The 18,648-nt window shown below is 35.6% G+C and overlaps 1 protein-coding gene across 2 annotated transcripts in view; it reads left to right on the forward strand.

The window, feature by feature from the left end:
* SSBP2 (single stranded DNA binding protein 2) overlaps positions 1-18,648 on the forward strand; it is a 290,136-nt gene that overhangs the window by 264,420 nt on the left and 7,068 nt on the right. For both annotated transcript variants that reach the window (XM_046666475.1, XM_046666473.1), the window contains 4 exons: positions 2,522-2,592; positions 5,440-5,518; positions 8,002-8,030; positions 17,802-17,900. In XM_046666475.1, the coding sequence (XP_046522431.1) occupies positions 2,522-2,592; positions 5,440-5,518; positions 8,002-8,030; positions 17,802-17,900 (278 nt within the window). The remainder of the gene's footprint in view (positions 1-2,521; positions 2,593-5,439; positions 5,519-8,001; positions 8,031-17,801; positions 17,901-18,648) is intronic.

Here is an 18,648-nt window from a genome sequence, read left to right on the forward strand (position 1 = left end):
GTAGATGGGAAGTTTTTATAACTAGAAATCATTTTTTATTATGTTGAACTGTTAAATTCATATGTTCTTAACTGATTTGTTGAAATCTAAGATATACAGAAGTTTGAAATTACATATTAATCGTACCAATAAATAATATTTTTTAAGTTTTGAATCTTTTCAATTTAGGAAAAGCATAAATTTGATAAATAATACAAAATTTTACTTTGTTTCACTAACTCTTTGAAATATATCATAAATATTTCATGGATCTCTGTCCTCAGAGCATCTTCATTGAAGTGAAACAGAATTCACTGAAGATAGAATTATATGAATTGAACATCTTGCCCACATTTGCATTCTTGAATGGTGAAGTTAATGTTGATCTATGAAAGTAGCATGTGATCAATAAACACTTCACTACAATACTGAAAGAAATTTTTTGGAGTAACATTAAACTTTGCAGGTGATAAGTAATCTGATCTCTTCTTCCTTTCAAGCCAAGAATTACCACCAGTATATCTTCCTAGCCTGTTTGCCTACTCTTTTATATCGTTATCCTTTATCACAGTCATCCCTCTCATATGAAGCCAATGCCCCCCCCAAAAAAAAATAGGCGCCAGATCTACTTTACTATAAAGTTTTTTGTATATAAAAAGAAGTCATACATTTCCTAGAAAATACCAACCTTATTCTCCTCAATGTTTTTTCTTTTTCAGATGAAATTATGTTCTTGATTGGTCTTAAAAACAATAAATTTCTTTCCCTTTCTGCATATTTTAAAATATACAGCCCATTTTGTTTTCAAATTAATTACTAAAATTAGTAAGTAAATATAAGAAGGCTAATAAAGGTAAAAAATCATTTGAGGGCTTCTTATGTTTAAAAAACAATCCAAGATTTTCTGAAGATAAGTTTTTATGGGATAGAGTTTTTTCCATTAATTAAATCTAAGTTAGCAGATATTTATTGTCTATAGTACACATCATGAGTAAGACATGGTCCCTTTCCTTCTCTCAATGAACTTATAACCTTGTTGGAAATGGGAGGGAAGATTTGACAGATAAAATACTATCTGTAATGCAAAGCAGAATTCAGTGGTGGGGGAGCACTCACCCATTTGTAAGTATCAGGAAAAAAAAAAGACTTCATGGAAGAGGCAGCATTTGCAGTGGGCCTTGAATAATGAGGAGAATTCCAGTAAATGGAGATTGGGTAGAAGATACTTGGAGGAAGAAAGAACAAAAATGTGGACATGGCAAAGGCTGATCATATGCAGAAAAGAACAAGTAGCCTGGGTTGACAGGAGTATTGTGAACATAAGGATGTAAAAACAGTTAAGGCTGCTAAAGTAGATTGAAACTCTACTTAGTAGGTAAACAAATAGGGGTCAACCAGAGGTGAGCATTTCAACCTTTTCAACAGTATGATGTACTAAGCTAGAAGTGAAAAGCAATATTTATATTTATGGCTCACTGTTTATAAACAAGAGATAAATGGCATCTAACCTACTCTAAAATAATAAACTTATTAATGTCTAGTAAGTAATCATGAAATAAGAGGAAAAGTCATTGCCCATCTCCCACTCTATGGCTATTGCCATGAAAAAGCAAATGATTTTTATCTTATGCCTTGAATCAGTACAAAAAATTTAAAACACATCTTTTTCAAAATAAAGAGGCCTACTATGTTATATTTAAGAAAACTATAGAATCGTGGAAAAAATAGACAAACATTTCATAACTGACAGTTCCTAAATATAAAGTATTTAGCCTTTCACTCTAGGTTGTGCATTATAAAACACATATACTCAGACTTCATTAGAGTTAGCTAATAGACATGAAAGGCAAACTTTTAAACATACTATAAAATGTGGCATATATTCGTATGGATATACACTACAGTTAATTTTATTATAAAAAGTCAAGAATAAATTGAGTGAAAAACCATTTGTCAAAATTTGTACTGGAGGAAGCTTTTACTTCAAGCAAGAGAATTTTTCATTCCAACTGTGTAGTTTTGTTCTAATCTCTTTCTGTTGGAAGTAAGCCAGGATATTCCACCAGCTTTTATTAATTATTACCAAATAAACTATTTTTTAAATTGGTGTATAAGAAGCCTGAGGAAATAATGATAACTGAAAAGCTGCTGAATCTGAATTTTAAGAGATTTTCATTCTATATATATATATATATAAACACATGTAAATTGTAGAGAAGTCAAAAGGTATTCATGTTTTTTAAAAAAGAAAAATTTTACTGTAACTTTTTAGGTTTTTAAAGTAATGTTCCTTTTGACCTGAATTATTCAAGTGAATACTCGTAATATATTGGGTAAATATTCCTAATTTACAATCTCAGAATGATTAATTTCCGGGTCAGAAGATGACTTAGATATTTGTTTCTGAACATTGGTAATGGCTGTTTTAAGTGCTGCAGCTATTAATATGTGTCTGTGTCCAGATCATCTCTGATTATTACTTCGTGATGACTCGGGTGTAGATTATAAAGAAAGATATTAATTAAGTAATATTTTGTTTCAGATTCAACCAACTCCGGAGACAACATGTATACTTTAATGAACGCAGTACCTCCTGGAGCTAACAGGCCTAATGTAAATATGAATTTTTTAAAATTTTGAAAAGTTTTTGAAGACTCAAACTCTTAAGTGCGTTCCATTGCCTGGATGCTGTTTAAGCTTTATATTTTATTGTCCAGGAGCTTATTGAATATCAAAAACATCAAATTCTCTCTCTGTTCTGGGTTGAAAAAAACAATGCACAATATATATAACAAAATATTTCCTATCGGTATGATTTAAATGTGAAATTGAACCTAATACAATTAGAAAGTGTTGGTGTGGTTGGTTGGTGTGGTAACACCATAAAATGTGGCATTTTATCTCAAATACCTAATAATACTATTTGAAAATGACAGATAATGTATAATCATTTATGTTAACCTCATTTTTAGCATCACTAATTTGTTCATTGCGGTTGGTTTTTTTCCTGATAAACTTGAAAATAAATTAGAAAATTGAGTATGCTTGTTTTTCTTTAGATTTTTTAAATCTGGAGTTTAAATATAGAACTGAGGCAGTTCTACAGAATTTGAGTGTTCTTAATAAAGCATATGGTCGTGACTTTTCCGTGAAAGCTTACGGGAAAGTGGTATTTTATTTATCTATGCTATAAAACCTACATGTTAACAAAAATATTTGTAGCTCAATACAGTTAATACACAGGTATATATGAATATAGGCTAGCTCAAATTAAAGAAAAATTAGAAGATGTATAAAGAAGTTTTGTAAGTGTATCGAAAGCCAGGAATGAAATAATTAATATAATCGAGCTTCCTAACAGTGAAGACAACAAAGGGAGACTTTAAATTGTCCAACATGGCATAGTACTTGAAACATAGCTGGTCCAAACTGAGACGTGCTGCAGTATACAATACACACTGGATTTGGAGGACTTAGTATGAAAAAAAAATCTCATTAAAATTTTATGTTGACTATATGTTGCAATGATAATTCTGACAGAGAGTAAATAAAACATGTTATTAAAATTAACTTCACCCTTTTCGCTTCTTAAATAGGAGTGCTAATAAATCTTAATTTACTCATGCAGGTCACATTTGTGGCTTGCAGATGATTTCTGTTCAGCAGCACTGCCTTCAGTAATCACTATCTGTTTATATCATCAAATAAATTCTTTTTCAGGAAAAAGAAACCCTTTTCTGTCAGTAATGTCTAAAAGATGTTTTCACGGAGATTTTAAAGAATATTGAATATGATAATGAACAATGTTCATTTTAGAAATGCAGGAAAAATATAGGAAAGCTCTTCCTACTACAATTTCATATCTTAAAAATTGATATTGGAAAGGCAGGGAGTAGGGAGGAAACCCAGAGCATATGGTGCTGAAGAAATTTCTGTGGGCAGCTCAGCTGATATCATCCAAGTATGTTCCGCTCTGGTTCTCTAACCTGTTACAAAGATAAGAGATCCAAGAAGAGTAGAAGATGAACATGTCACTTTTTCAAATGTCATTCATTGCATCCAGAGGGAGTAAAAGCAAATGCCTGCTGAGGGCGAGGCTGCAGTTTATGTGCTTTGTGCAGACACACCTACAGTCCTCCTGTCTTCTAAAGCACTGTGGGGCCAGATAAGAGGGCCAAGCCTGGGAGGGTCACAGGCTGTCGGCCTCACCAGCACCAGTTTATCAGCCCAGATCTAAACTATGCTTTCTACAAAAACGGAATAGCAACAGCAAGTTCAAAGTTAATTTCTTTGACCTATCATTTGAGGCATACATATTCCAAATTATTTACTGAAAATCAATCCATGTGCCTTTAGGCAACAAAATTTTAGGCAACAGAATTGGCATTATCCTGGGAAAATCTATGAGCATGTGGTTTACATGATGGAAAAATCAGAAATGATGGAAAGCTATTTCCACACACACTTCTTGGAACACAGGTTGTCTACTGAGGGCAGTTCTTCCCCCCAAAAGCCTGTATGATTTGTAACCACTGCCATCCCATCTACACACATAAATACACACGTCATATTCAGTATTCTGCACCATACAAATGGCAGACATGCTGCTTTTGGCATGGGAAATTTGAAGAGCAAGTGTTTTCAGTAGGCTCTCTTAACTGTAAACATGAGGTAATTATCAATAACTTGTCTTCAGTCTGGGGTCTGGACTTCCTCAGAAGCATTCCAGGGAGTTGGGGGAGAGACTGAGTGGGCAGGCCATGAACCCCACCACCAGCTCCACCACAGCACATTTGTTCACATCTGTTTGGTACCAGCCTCCTAATGTAAGATTTCACTTAGAAATAAAATAATACCACTACTTTAACAACCATTAAATAAAACTGCTATAGACTCTCTAATTGTCATTGAACTGGCATATTTGAGACTGCCAAGAAGAATATTCAGCTATCCCCAAGGAGCTAAATGTATTTAACTTGCAAGATGAAATTATTTGTTATGTGCATTTGAACAAAGATAGATTGTCTGCTAATAAAAATGTTAATGTTGGCATAATAATGTTCAATTATTCTTATTAATAAGCCAATACCTTTGGCAGCTTCTTAAGAATCACCTCTGGTTTATAATAAAATTTGTCAATAGCATAGAAGAGAACGCTTATCTTCTCATTTGCGCTGGAATGTGTTACTTTCTAGTTGAGGATATCTGAAGAAGAAAAATTTGGATATGAATGAAGATTAGCCTGGAGATCCAGAACAGAGAGAAGATAGGATGAGGGAGGTAGGGTAGTCCAGTTAGAGAATCTACAGGGCTGAAAAAATCTAGGAAAATAATCTCCATGACTTGAAAATGAAAATAAGCTGTGGAAGTGTCTTATAATGTTAAAGATAGATATTGTAACAGTGAGATTATCAGTTGTTTTCAGTGTGATCACAGTCATTTTCTTCATTTTTTGAATAGTTTCCAATGGGCCCTGGGTCAGATGGTCCCATGGGTGGATTAGGAGGAATGGAGTCACATCACATGAATGGCTCGTTAGGTAAGGATATTAAATTTGATGTTTAGAAATAAATTCAAAACAAAACCTTAATTCTACATAGTGGAATTATGATTTGAAAACTTCTTCTGTATATAGGAGCTTATTTTGAAATGCTTCAACTTTTACCTTAGACTGATATTTCAATCCACAGTATGTATATTGGTTATGGTGACTGGAAATCATTTGAAAATCAGAAATGTGAAAATTGTTCTACCCTAGCTCACATTCACAGGTGCTTACTTTAACCTATCAAAATCTGCGTGTTTTATGATAAAGGGAGACATTGCTGCTTTGGGCACGTTTCGTGGTGCCTCGCCTGGAGGACTGCCGTGTCCTCCGAGCTGCTTGTCTCCAAAGGCCGTGGACACAGTCTCAGAGGGACTTCAGTGCTCTGCAAGAATTCCTTATTTTGTTTTTGTATTTTAATGCTTGTATCTTTTTAAAAGCAATATTGGTAATCATATTCTGGATAATCTGAATGAATCTCTTAAGAGAGAACACTGCGCACATTGTGTTTATGATAAAGCTGATTTCAAGCAGTGTAATGGTTGAAAACATACTTCATAAATGATGCCTTCTTACCACATGAAGCCAAATATCTGCAAGGTGAACAAAAAGTTTCACAACAGTAAGAAAGAGAAATAAATGGTCCAAGACTGACTGGGTCACACAGCGCACTGTATGTATAGGCAGGCCGGACGCAAAACCAAAAAAAGACATTTATTTCATATTTGTATGTTCAAGTAACATTATCATATGCTATTTTAAAAGTTGACAGTGGGGTGGAGGGAACCATCTTTTACTTGAGTTGGAGAAACTATACCCGTGAATAACTTAGCTTATACACAGATTTCACAACCCCACCCAAGGTCAGGAAATGCCATCCTCTGATACTATGAAAAGCTATGTAACTTCAATAATCAAGAAATTATTTGCAACATATTGATAGGCTTTTGTGCTTTTAAGGATTCATACTTATTTTGCCTAGATTTCAAAGCCTTAATTTTTACTGTCCAATTATGGTAGCTCTAGTCATGTGTGACCATTGAATTTTAAGTTAAATTAAATGTAAAATTCAGTTCATCAGTGGCACTGCCACATATCTCGTGCAGAGCCACATGTAGCTAATGGCTACCATCAAGGACAGCACAGAGAAGCATTTCAATCATCATACAGAGTTCTAGACGGCACCATTCTAGAGTTTTACTTTCCAATTTGTTGGAAAATAATTCACTTTCCAGTCTTTTAATTTGTAAGACTATTCATAAAAAGATGACATTTGGTCATCATTAGAAGATTCTCAGTTATATTATTCACTAGGATAGAATTTGCAGACGAGTTTTACACATGCTTGGCATATGGCTTATTACTTTCTATAATGAACATTATTGCATATATTTATATATACATAATTATATAATACATTCAATATTTAACAATTTATTATGCCTGTTTATTTATAAACTAGTCACGTTAATAAGCCCTCACTTTACTTGTGACTGTTGACTGAACGCTGTACTACTAATATATTATAATATTTTTATGCCAGGAAAATTCATTGTTAAAATAGTTAAAATAGAGCTAAAATTCTGGCAAAGAGCTGATTATTATTCTTTGTTAGCTAAGTTATGATTCTGTTTCTTAAACAAGAAGAGAAATTAGTGTCGATTGTTCATTTCTTCTAAGAATTAAAATAAAACTATAATATTATATCTTGAAGACATTTTTACTTTTGATGGATTGCCGTGAATACTGATTGCCGTCAGATTTTTAATATTATTAAGAATACTTTGCTTTTTGTTATTATAGTAAAATATGGTTCAGAATATTGTCAGAGGTTGCACATGTCCCTTTTATATTTTATCAAATTTATGGAAGCATCATTTCAGAAAATATATTTAGAGATCTCTCTTGCTCTCTACATATATATAAATATATATACAAATATGTATTAGTATACACATTTTAAAATTTTTAACTAAGTAATATGTATACATACAAAACATTTGGGTCAATGACGGACCACATATATGACAGAGATCCCGTGAGATTAGTATCATATAGCCTAAGTGTGTAGTAGGCCATACCATTTGGTTTGTGTAAGTACACTCTATGATGTTCACAGAAGGATGAAATCTTCTAACAACGCTTTTCTCGGAACGTATCCCTATTGTTAAGCGACTCATGACTGTATCTAATATTTCACTTTCAGGAATTTATGATAATAATAGTTTCCTTCATTCTGCTATTACCAAAAAAAATAGATGACTGGGAACTAGAGGTACAACTCTTCCTTGCATTTGCCATCAGATAATACTTACTCACCATACAATTTAAGAGAAAATGAATTTTTTAAGATTCAAAATTTCAGAAGATATACACTGGAAAATACAGTGTACTGCATTTATTTCTGTTAAAGGAGTGCTTAATGTATAAATGAAATCATTACCTAATAAAGACTATCTTTTTATATTTTGTTTCAGGCTCAGGAGATATGGACAGTATTTCCAAGGTGAGCATTGTGTATTCTATGTTGCTTTTTTATCTGTAGTTTATTCCACATGGAACTCTTATTAAGATTATTAGACTAACGTTATGAATTTTGTCTTTGAACAAGAGTTTCAAAGTATAAGGCCAGATATAATTAAGTGAAAGTTAAAAATATTAATGCATATAATCTGTGGGAAAGGGTAAAACAAGTCTTTTAACAATGTTCCTGTACATGCTAGGGTTCGTTTACAGGGCATGCTGTACATGATTAATTGATAGCCTGAGTAATAGCCAATTTAATCACGTTATGATATTACATATTTGTAAAGCAAACTGACATAGTTTATATAGTCTTCTGAAAACATAAAGAAGTCTAGTGCAACATGAGAAGAGGCAGAGTTGAAAAAGTGGTTATTATATGTTATAAGGGTGTTGCATGTGTACATCTCACTTGTCTTTCAAACCTGCCTTAGGCAATGCTGATGTCCTTGATCATTATTCTAGTTCCTCAAAATAGAGTAAGAAAGTAATTAGAAGAAAATTATATTAATACAAGTAGGAAAGTGAGCCTTCCAATAGCACGTGCCTGTGTTTTTCCTCCTCCTGTAGTTTGACTATCTAAAATTAATCCTTTGCTAAGATGTCTTATTTTTTTAAGAATACCTAAATACTTTTTAGGTCATGATGAATTTAAAATAGTACTCTGCGGGTCAAAAATATATTTAGAATGGCTATTAAGAACTAATTATTAACTACCACTAGAATGACTCTCTTACAAGTCTGCTTTATACCAATGAACAGAAATTCATTAAACGATGACTTCATTTTTAATTCTTCTAATTTATATTTACGTATACTAGTGTAAAATTCCTGATGCCAAGGAAAATAAAATAAAATTGATTGAACTACAAAACCTTTTAAGCTAAGACGTTAAGCTAAGAAAGGAAAAAGTTTCAACTGGCATTCTGACATTCTGACATTGCAGTTGTCCCTCAATATCTGTGGGGAGTTGGTTCTAGGGCCCCCGTGGGTACCAAAATCCACCGATGCTCAAGTCCTCTAGTCGGCACTCTATGGTGGGTTCCACATCCACTGATTCAACCAACTGTGGGTTGTGTTTATAGAGGGTTAGTTGATCACGTTTATGATCCAAGATTGGTTGAATGCACAGACGCGGAACCCATGGAAATGGAGGGTTGACTGTGTATCCACATTGCCTGACTACTTGACCTCACAGGTTCTGCCTGCACTTTGGATGGCCATGTTTTGGAACAATCGGGAAAGTCTTTCTTTCCTAAAAATAGATAAATATTTATAATGGGCACTAGCTTACCTCTGTGAGAAACAGTATTAGGTAAGCCTTTGAAAAGCCTGTTTTCAAAATAAGATTAACTGTATAATTCCATTAAAGCCTTCTCTCTGGGAAGCGCCTTTTACAAGTCAAATGACCATGATTGTATTGGCTACCTTATATATCTAACAAATTGATGTTAGCTGAATTGTGCTTTGTGGTCAGCAGTAAAATTTCTAATGTTACGTTTGAGAAGCATATTCTAATATCTAAATATGATTCTTCGTTACACAAAGTGGGATCACCTAGATTGCTTAAGGCCATCTTCCTAAAATTCCCACTAACAACCCATAACCTTGTACATTAGATAGATATAAACAAAATTCTATACGGGAAAGTACTTTGTAATTTATAAAGCACTTTAAAAATTTTAAATAGAGTCATAATGCCAAATTAAATACCATCTTCTACTCTGCCGGTATGTCAGATCTGTCGCTCTTCCTTCTGTGCTCATTTTCCCATTCCTGTTCCCAGAGACAAGTTTTTCCACTGCGCTGTGCCTACTGCTGATAACATTCTCTTGCTTAATGATATATTGCTTATTCTTTGAGCATTAATTGACCACCCATTGTGTACTTTTGTGTACTGGGTATTGCCTTGTGCACTTTGGGGAGATACAGAAGACTTCTTTAAATACAAACATAATCTTTGCCCTCAAGTGGTTCACACTTGGGCAGGAGTTCCTTCATTCAGTAAACATGAATGTGCCAAGGCATTATTCTGGGATCTGAAAATCCAAAGATAAACATGGTTTGGTCTCTGCCCCCAAGAAGCTCAGTAAAACTGAGACCAAACAGATATAATAAGGAAAAACTTTTACAAAGCAAAGTTCAAATACGTTTCAATTAAGATAAGAATTATCCCCAAGTAACAAACATGCCACTTAACAATGTACTAGAAAAATGACTAGGTGCGTCTGCCTTCAGATGAGCTCCTAGGCAGCTCATTTCTGCACTGCCCCACTCCAGATTCGTTGGCTCCAGGCTCTAACCAGGCTGTCTAGGTGATGGTACCACTAGTGTCTGTTCCATCTTCTCTACACTAAAGACACTTTTTCTCTAATCAGCAGCAGCATGCGTATTGTATATACACACACGCACACATATGCCCAGTTATTTTCCTCGCTGCCTCTTTCCACTCACAGCCTAATTATTTCAGTCTTTTACTCCAAGCTATGCACATTGTCACTAACTCAGTTTTTCCCACCTTCCTTCTCCAATGCATGTCCAGCTATCTCAAGAAACTCTCAGCTCCCTTTTGTTTTCTGGCTTCATTTCTTTCCAGCCTATTCTTTTTCTAGTCATTCTTGTTTGTGAATCAAAAGATAATCTTGACCATTACTGCTTAGCAGTGTTGTTCAAAACCCCTCTTAACTCTCTCCAGCTACATCTTCCTAGTTCTCCAATTAAACCTGTATTTTGTCAAGCATCAGTATTACATATTTTTTTAATTTCTTCCTCCATTTTTAAATGTTGTTTATTAGTACTACTTCAGTTCTTCTACTTTTTTTTATTGTAAATATACTCTATGTGAGATAAATAAAGAGTACTGAAGTGAGAATCAGAAAGCCTGGTTCAGCTTCTTACAAGTTGTGGCAACATCTTACTTGATGTCTCTTAGGCTTGGTTTCCTTAGCTGTAAAATAGAGCTTGTAGTTCATTCCCTGCCTACTTCATAAAATTGTTGAGGATCAAATGTGAACACAGTCATGCGCCACATAACAATGTTTCGGTCAATGACAGACGGCATATACGACGGTGGTCTCATATGATTGTAAGGGGGAGCTAAAAAATTCCTATTGCCTAGTGACATCACACCCGTTGTAGTGCAACACATTACTCACTCTTTTGTGGTGATGCTGGTGTAAACAAATCTACTTCACTGCCAGTTGTATGAAAGTATAGCACATACAATTTCGTATAGTACATAATACTTGATAATGATAATAAACAACTATGTTACTAGTTTATGTATTTACTATACTATTTATCATTATTTTAGAGTGTAGTCTTTCTACTTATTAAAAAAAGTTTACAGTAAAAGAGTATGCCATGTTATGCCAGCAGCAGCCTCATACATCTCGTGTCTACCGTGTCTCTTGATCACATCATTTTCTCTTGTGCTGATTTAATCTCATGTTGTTTTGTTCATCATGGCCCCTAAGCATACAAAATCCACTGCTGATGAAATTAAAAGTAGTTAAGGACTACGAAGGTGGAAAATCAGTGATGGTTATTGCTCGCCAGTCGGGCATGTCCCATTCCACCATAGCTACGATCTTACAAAACAAGAACAAAGTGGTGGAAGCTGTTAAAGGATCTACTTCATTGAAGGCAACAAGACTAAGACAAATTTGAGAAGGGCCTATATCAGACATAGAGAAGCTTCTAATGACCTGGGTTGAAGACCAGACACAGAAGCATATCCCTCTCAGCACAATGGTGATCACAGCCAAAGCAAAAAGTTTGCAATGTTGAAAGAAAAGGCTGAACCCAACTTCAATGTTGAATTTACTACTAGCTCTGGGTGGTTTAAGTGATTCAAGAATTGTTATTCATTATATAAGGTGAAAGTGAGTGGTGAGTCTGTGAGTGCTGATATGAAAGCAGCTGAAGAATTTTTGGAAACTCTAGATAAGCTGGTTGTGGAGGAAAATTACTTGCCAGAGCAAATATTCAGCATGGATGAAACCTCCCTATTCTGGAAATGGATGCCTGGAAGGACTTCCATCCATAAGGAGGCCAAGTCAATGCCAAGTTTCAAGGCTTTTATGGAAAGGATAACAGTCTTGCTTGGGGGCAATGTTGCAGGCTACAAATTGAAACCCTTTGTGATCTGGCACCGCGAGAACACCAGGGCCTTCAAGCATATCAGTAAACACACACTGCCAGTGGACTGTAAGACCGGTAAGTCATGGATGACCTAGCTCCTCTTCCAAGATGTGCTCCTGAATTGCTATGCCAACAAAATGGAAAAGTAGTGTTTGGAGAATAACATAGCTTTCAAGATTTTACTTATTGTTGGTAATGCTCCCAGACATCCTCCTTTTATTGGTAATCTTCATCCCAATATCAAAGTGGTATTTCTCCCTCCAAACACCTCCTCTTTGATCCAGTTGAGTTGTAGCAGCTTTTAAGGCCTAAGACCCGAGGACGACCTTTGCCTAGGCTATTGCTACAACTGAGGAAGACACTGATATAATTCTGGAAGGATTACAACATTTTTGACTGCATTAATAACCTTGTTTGGGGTGATGTCACCAAGGAGTGTTTGAATGGCATCTGGAAGAAGACACTCAAGAGGTCAGTCCATGACTTCAAAGGATTTGCCAAGGATGAGGAGGTTGCAAAAATTAACAAGGTTGTGGTTGAGATGGCAAACAACTTTAAAGGATTTGCCAAGGATGAGGAGGATGTTGACGAGCTCCTGGAGGTGGTTCCTGGGGAGTTGACTGATGAGGAGTTATTGGAACTGGAACAGGAACGCATCGCTGAAGAAGAGGCAAGAGAAAAGGAAACTGCAGGAGAAGAGAAAGAAGAAAAACCTCTAAGAAAATTCAGTGAAGTGTTTAGCAGAAGCTTTTGCAGACCTCGACAAGCTCCTTAAATGAAAACATGGACCCCAACACTGAAAGTTGTTCATTAACAGAGGAATGTTCACGGTGTGTTATCTGCTTACGAGCAAATCTGTGATGAGAAAAAGAAAGAAACCAAGCAAATAACCATGGAGATATTTTTGAAAAGAGTGACCCCTCCTCAAGAAGAGCCTCAGCAGGTCCTTCAGGAGCTGTTTCAAAAGAAGGCATTGTTATCATAGGAGGTGACAGCTCCATGTGTGTTTTTGCCCCAGAAGACCTTCCAGTGGGACAAGATGTGGAAGTGGAAGACGGTGATATTGATGATCCTGACCCTATTTAGGCTGAGGCTAATATGTGTGTTTTTGTCTTATTTTTTAACAAAAAAGTTTAAAAAGTAAATTTTAAAAAATAAATTAAAAACTTTTGAATAGAAAAGAGCTTATAGAATAGGAGATAAAGAAAGAATATTTTTGTACAGCTATACAATGTGTTTGTGTTTTAAGCTAAGTGCTGTTACCAAAGAGTCAAAAAGTTAAAAAAAAAAATAAAAAGTTTATAAAGTAAAAAAGTTACAGTAAGCCATGGTTAATTTTTTATTGAAGAAATAAAAATATTTTTTTATAAATTTAGTGTAGCCTAAGTGTACAGTGTTCATAAAGTCTACAGTGGTGTCCAGTAACACCCTAGGCTTCACGTTCACTCACCACTCAGTCACTGACTCACCCAGGGCAACTTCCAGTCCTGTAGCTCCATTCCTGCTAAGTGCCCTATACAGGTGTACCATTTTGTATCTTTTATACTGTGTTTTTACCATACCTTTTCTATGTTTAGATACACAAATACTTACCATTGTGTTACAGTTACCTATAGTATTCAGTACAGTAACATGCTGTAGGGGTTGGTAGCCTGGGAGCATAGGCTATACCATAGAGCCCAGGTGTGTAGCAGCTATACCATCTAAGTTTGTGTAGGTACTCCATGATGTTCGCACAGTGAAATCGCCTAACAACGCATTTCTCAGTACACATCCCTGTCATTAAGTGACGCATGACTGTATGTGCTAAGGACTCTTCCTCCTCATTATACTATTTTTGGTGGACAAGGCTAGGCACTCACACTGTCAACTGTACTTTGATAGTAGTTTGATAGACAAAATGAGCTCATATCTCCGGATGAAGAGTTTTTAAATTATTGCTTGCTCAGTTGAGGATTACCTAGTAAAACTCATATACGTCTTTCTCAAAATGCAGAATTCATCTTTAATTTAGAAGCTTTTTTTTTTTTAATGAAATGTGAAATTCTTTTCATCCCTTTTGCAACTGAGAAGTCACATAGTAATGAACAGAACAAAAATATTTTCCCTTGGAGTTGTTTTAGGGATTGGGGGTAGAGAGGAACATGTGGTTTGTTTTCTTAGAAGGAAATCACCTAAATAAATAAACTCTGCAGTTGACATTAAGACACTTGACATTTATATTTTTGAGTTTGAAAAAGGCGTATCAGAGAAGGCAAGATCTGATCGTGTCATGCTTAATAAATTATCAAAGGAGTCTTTTCAACCCGAAGCTTTCGACCTCAAGAACTTTAGCTCCAGTTAAAGAGCCCACATCATTCACGGGGGGCTAATCCAAAACTCGAGATCTCTGCCATTACCTCGGGTGTGAGGCCTGCGTTCCAGCTCACGTGTGCCCCCTGGGAGAACCAGGACTGGCAGTTTGTTCTCTTGGGGGGATGGCAGAGTCAAAACAACACTCCATAAAATTTGTTATTGGCAACTGTGAGAAATCAGTTAAAAATCCACTTCCAAAAGGTCTGGGAAAATGTCAATATTATTTCATTCCAATTATAGACAGAGCCAAAATTTCTACACGTGTTCACTTTTTAAATAGAAGTTTGAAAAGGTTTGGAATAATTCTGGGGATGGGTGGAGGAAGGGACAATACTTACTAATTAAGAGATGGTATGGAAGAATACTTGCAAGAAAAAATCAGAGAACAGAGCCTAAGAGAATTAAATGTGTTAGCCAAGAGAAAGTGTGAGTGTGTGTGTGCATGTATGTGCATATATACACTTAAAAATATCATACGTGGCGTCATAGCTTAAGTAAGGGAAAAGCATTCCAGTTTAAGAAAGGGTGAGTGAGAATGGAATAAAATCCCTTGAAAATGGGATCAGTATAATCCTAACTATACTTTTTCAAGCTGAATTCTTAATTCTTAGAGTATAAGTAGGGAATAAAGTACACATTAACTGAAGTAAGAAATGCAACCAAAATGCCTAATGTAGCTAAAAGGCATCTTTGCTTGTATTCTTTTGTGCTCCCTGCTCCCTAATGATGCTCTCCAGCAATTGGAGGGCCTTTTTGACAACCTAAGCCCTTTTAGAGCATTCTGTTCTTGCCTTGATGATGAAATCCGCTGGAGACACTGCACATGATCATAGCTGCAGTCAAATGTGACATATACACGGTGCGTTGCCACCCAGCTCATCACCTGCTCCGGCTGGTATTTGGAACCGCTGTTCCTCAGGTGCCGTATCGAGCGTATTGTTAGCCCTTCTCTTCATCATGTTGCTCAGTGATCATGGACAGCGCAATTTCCTTAAGACTCCTCTTTGAGAAACTCTTGTTGTTTCCACAACATTTTGCAGTGATTACTTCAGATAAAAAAAAAAAAAAAAAAGCTGTGCTGTCATTTCACGATTTTCTAATATGCCCAGCGAGCTGGAGAAGAATGGGTTTCAGAGATCTGATATTAGCTCAGTTGTATATGTCGAACCTGTCCTTTTAATCTTCCTCTCAATGTTCTTATATACCCCTCCCCCCAAAAAAGAGTATGTACTGGGCCGCCATGCTGTGAAAAGCTTGCATGGAACACGGAAATAGTAGCACTGGGAGTGTTTTGTAAGTATTTAAATCATGCAATGTTACTTCCAAATTTTGAATATTCTCAAATCAACTGTTTGAGTCAGGAATCAGATTTGGAGTTAGCCAAACATTCAAAATCGTAGTCAAGAAATGATACTTGGCGAAAGGGCCGCAGAAACTCAGCGCACCCCAGCTTAATCAGAGACACGCTGCTCCTCTCGGGCTCCTCGTGTACCACACGGGTCGTGACTGTTACACGAGAATGGAGAGGGCTCATTTCAGATATTTGTTTGAATATATGAAAGTACGCAGCATCCAAGTGCATCCTCAAATACCCTTATATATATGTTAGATTATTTTTTTATTCCAGGATTTCCAATTTCTCCATTATGTGTGAAATGACAGAAATCTACCTTCACCAAAAAGACATAGATTTTGGGTAGATCGTACAATATTTTTATATCTTTACTTTTCTTTTCGAGCTGGGTCAGCATTATCATTCCTGTTTTCAAAACACAATTGATTAATTCATAATTTTAATAATTAAGGAGCTATAGCTTAGTTAGTTACACTTCGCTAAATTTTACTTGTGTTTTTTTCAGGAAGTCAAGTTATCCATGTTCATTTCAAAGTACAGTTGCTTTTCTATATGCTTGGGAAACTAACATTTTCAGAGAAAAATTTATCAAAAAAGAAAATAGAATCCTCTTTTGCTATTAAATTCTGGTTCCCCAGCCCTTGGGGTTCATTGGCAAGTGGAGCTCCCAGGACTTCAGAGACGCCTCGTGCGCGGACCCTCCCCGTGGGCGCACAGTGGGACGAAATGCGAGCTGCTCCCCACCTGCTTATCTCCCCGTCTCTGCTTTACAGTTTAACCATATTCTTAAAAAGCACATATTCTTCTGGGAATAACTCATTCTTGAAATTTTAATTTTTATGACGTAACTTGGTTTTAGTTAAGTCAAAATCCTTGGAGCAATTTTCTTTAAAAGATCTAAAAACTTATTCAAAAGCAGAATATAAAGTGGCTTAGGAGAAAAAATCTAAACACTCTCTTCCATTTGAAATAACATAAAAATTTTTACCCATGAAGCTTATTTTTACGAGTCAATAAATTGGACCTCAGAAGAGTCCCTCTGTCATACTCACAGTGCTGCGTGGACATGCTTTATAGGTCAGTGCCATTCTGTATTTCCTGTTGATGTGGAGCAGCCGACTTCACACGGCTAAAACTGCCCAGGGATGATGAGACTAGCAAATTTAAATAGAATATGGAGTAATATACTGCTAACTTACGTTTGATTAGATTGCTAATGACAGCCATTTTATCTTAAAGGAAAGTTTGGAAGTATCTCTCCTCTTAAACTAATGTAGGAAAAGCTTCTAAAGCAGGTTATCTTTGCGCCTGCTTTTCTTCGAAAAGTACTTATTGAATTCTCAAGTCCCAAGGTGTTTCTTTTTTCTTAACCATAGCTGTTAACTATCTTCCACTTTTCCTTCTGGTTCATATAAAAATAATGGTTAAAATAGTGTTACTATGTAAAGTGCATGTAGAATTAAAGGGAAATGTTATTAAAACAGTGACCTTTTGAAGTTTGATTAGTGAGATTACCTAGGGAAGTCATTGTTCATCATGCCTGATCAGTGGGTAGGCTCTCTTCATCATGCTCCTGCTGGGAATGTTTTTAAACTCTCTGGAGTTCTAGGAACTCTATAAGCTGAGGGTGGGAAATTGAATAAATATTGATTCTGAGACTAAGTAAAACAGTTGTGCTGGGTTATTTTGGGTTTTCTGTTTGTTTTTTAATTTTGATTTGGGAAAGCATTAGTACTTGTCAAGGTGCAAAGAATGAACTAGAGTATATGGTAGAAGGTCTAAGATTGGAATCATGTCTGCTCTGTCCTTAGAGATGCTGTTGTAGATTCCATTTTTGAAAGAGTACAATGCAAGAGGGAAATTAAAATCTTCAACAATGCCTTGTTTTCTAAATCTTTACAGAATTCTCCCAATAATATGAGCCTGAGTAATCAACCGGGCACTCCAAGGGATGATGGAGAAATGGGGGGAAATTTCTTAAATCCTTTTCAGAGTGAGAGTGTAAGTATTCCCTTGACTGTATTATTACATCTTCTGAAGCTCTTCTATTAGAATAAATGTATAAAGCCATAAATGACTGTTTACCTAGAGTTCAATAGGTTGATTTTTAAAAGTTAGAAAATTAAGTGGTATTTCTTTGAAAAAATTCAAAAATAAACTCCTTTTTTACTCCTCTGTACATAATTACAAAACAAAAACTATAATACTAATTTTCTTATAGAGAACATCCACTGTAAAGGAACACACTAGAAACAGGTTGCATAGTTGATAGTTTTTACAAGTTTTCATCTTACTAAAATGTCTTGGGTTGCTGCAAAACCAGGTGTGTTCTCAATGCTACCCTTAAGGCTCTGAAAATTATCTGTAAGATGTCCGTCCTTCAGGCACTAGACCTCCTGGACTGAAGGCCAGTATTGGTAGTCTGTTAACCTATTGTTTACATTCACCCTGAGCTAGGTACCCAAGTCAGTTTTTTAGTGTTATAGTGTTATAACAGTTTGTAGTGTTAAGCAAAGGCAGTATCATTCTATCTCTCCAAGAAGCAGACAGGAGCAAAAAGACAAGTAGTAAAATTCATTCATTCATTTAACAATTCTTGAGCACTTACCACGGACCAAACCCACATGCTAGGCGCTGGAGGCAGCAAAAAAACTCTGTGTTGTCTTTTCTCAAGGAGTTATCACTTATTATAATGATTTTTTGAACTAATATTTCACATTAGAAGCAGCTGTAGAATTTTTTGAAATAC

Source organism: Equus quagga, chromosome 7 (genome assembly GCF_021613505.1).
Source record: "Equus quagga isolate Etosha38 chromosome 7, UCLA_HA_Equagga_1.0, whole genome shotgun sequence".
Taxonomy (NCBI): Eukaryota; Metazoa; Chordata; class Mammalia; order Perissodactyla; family Equidae; genus Equus; species Equus quagga.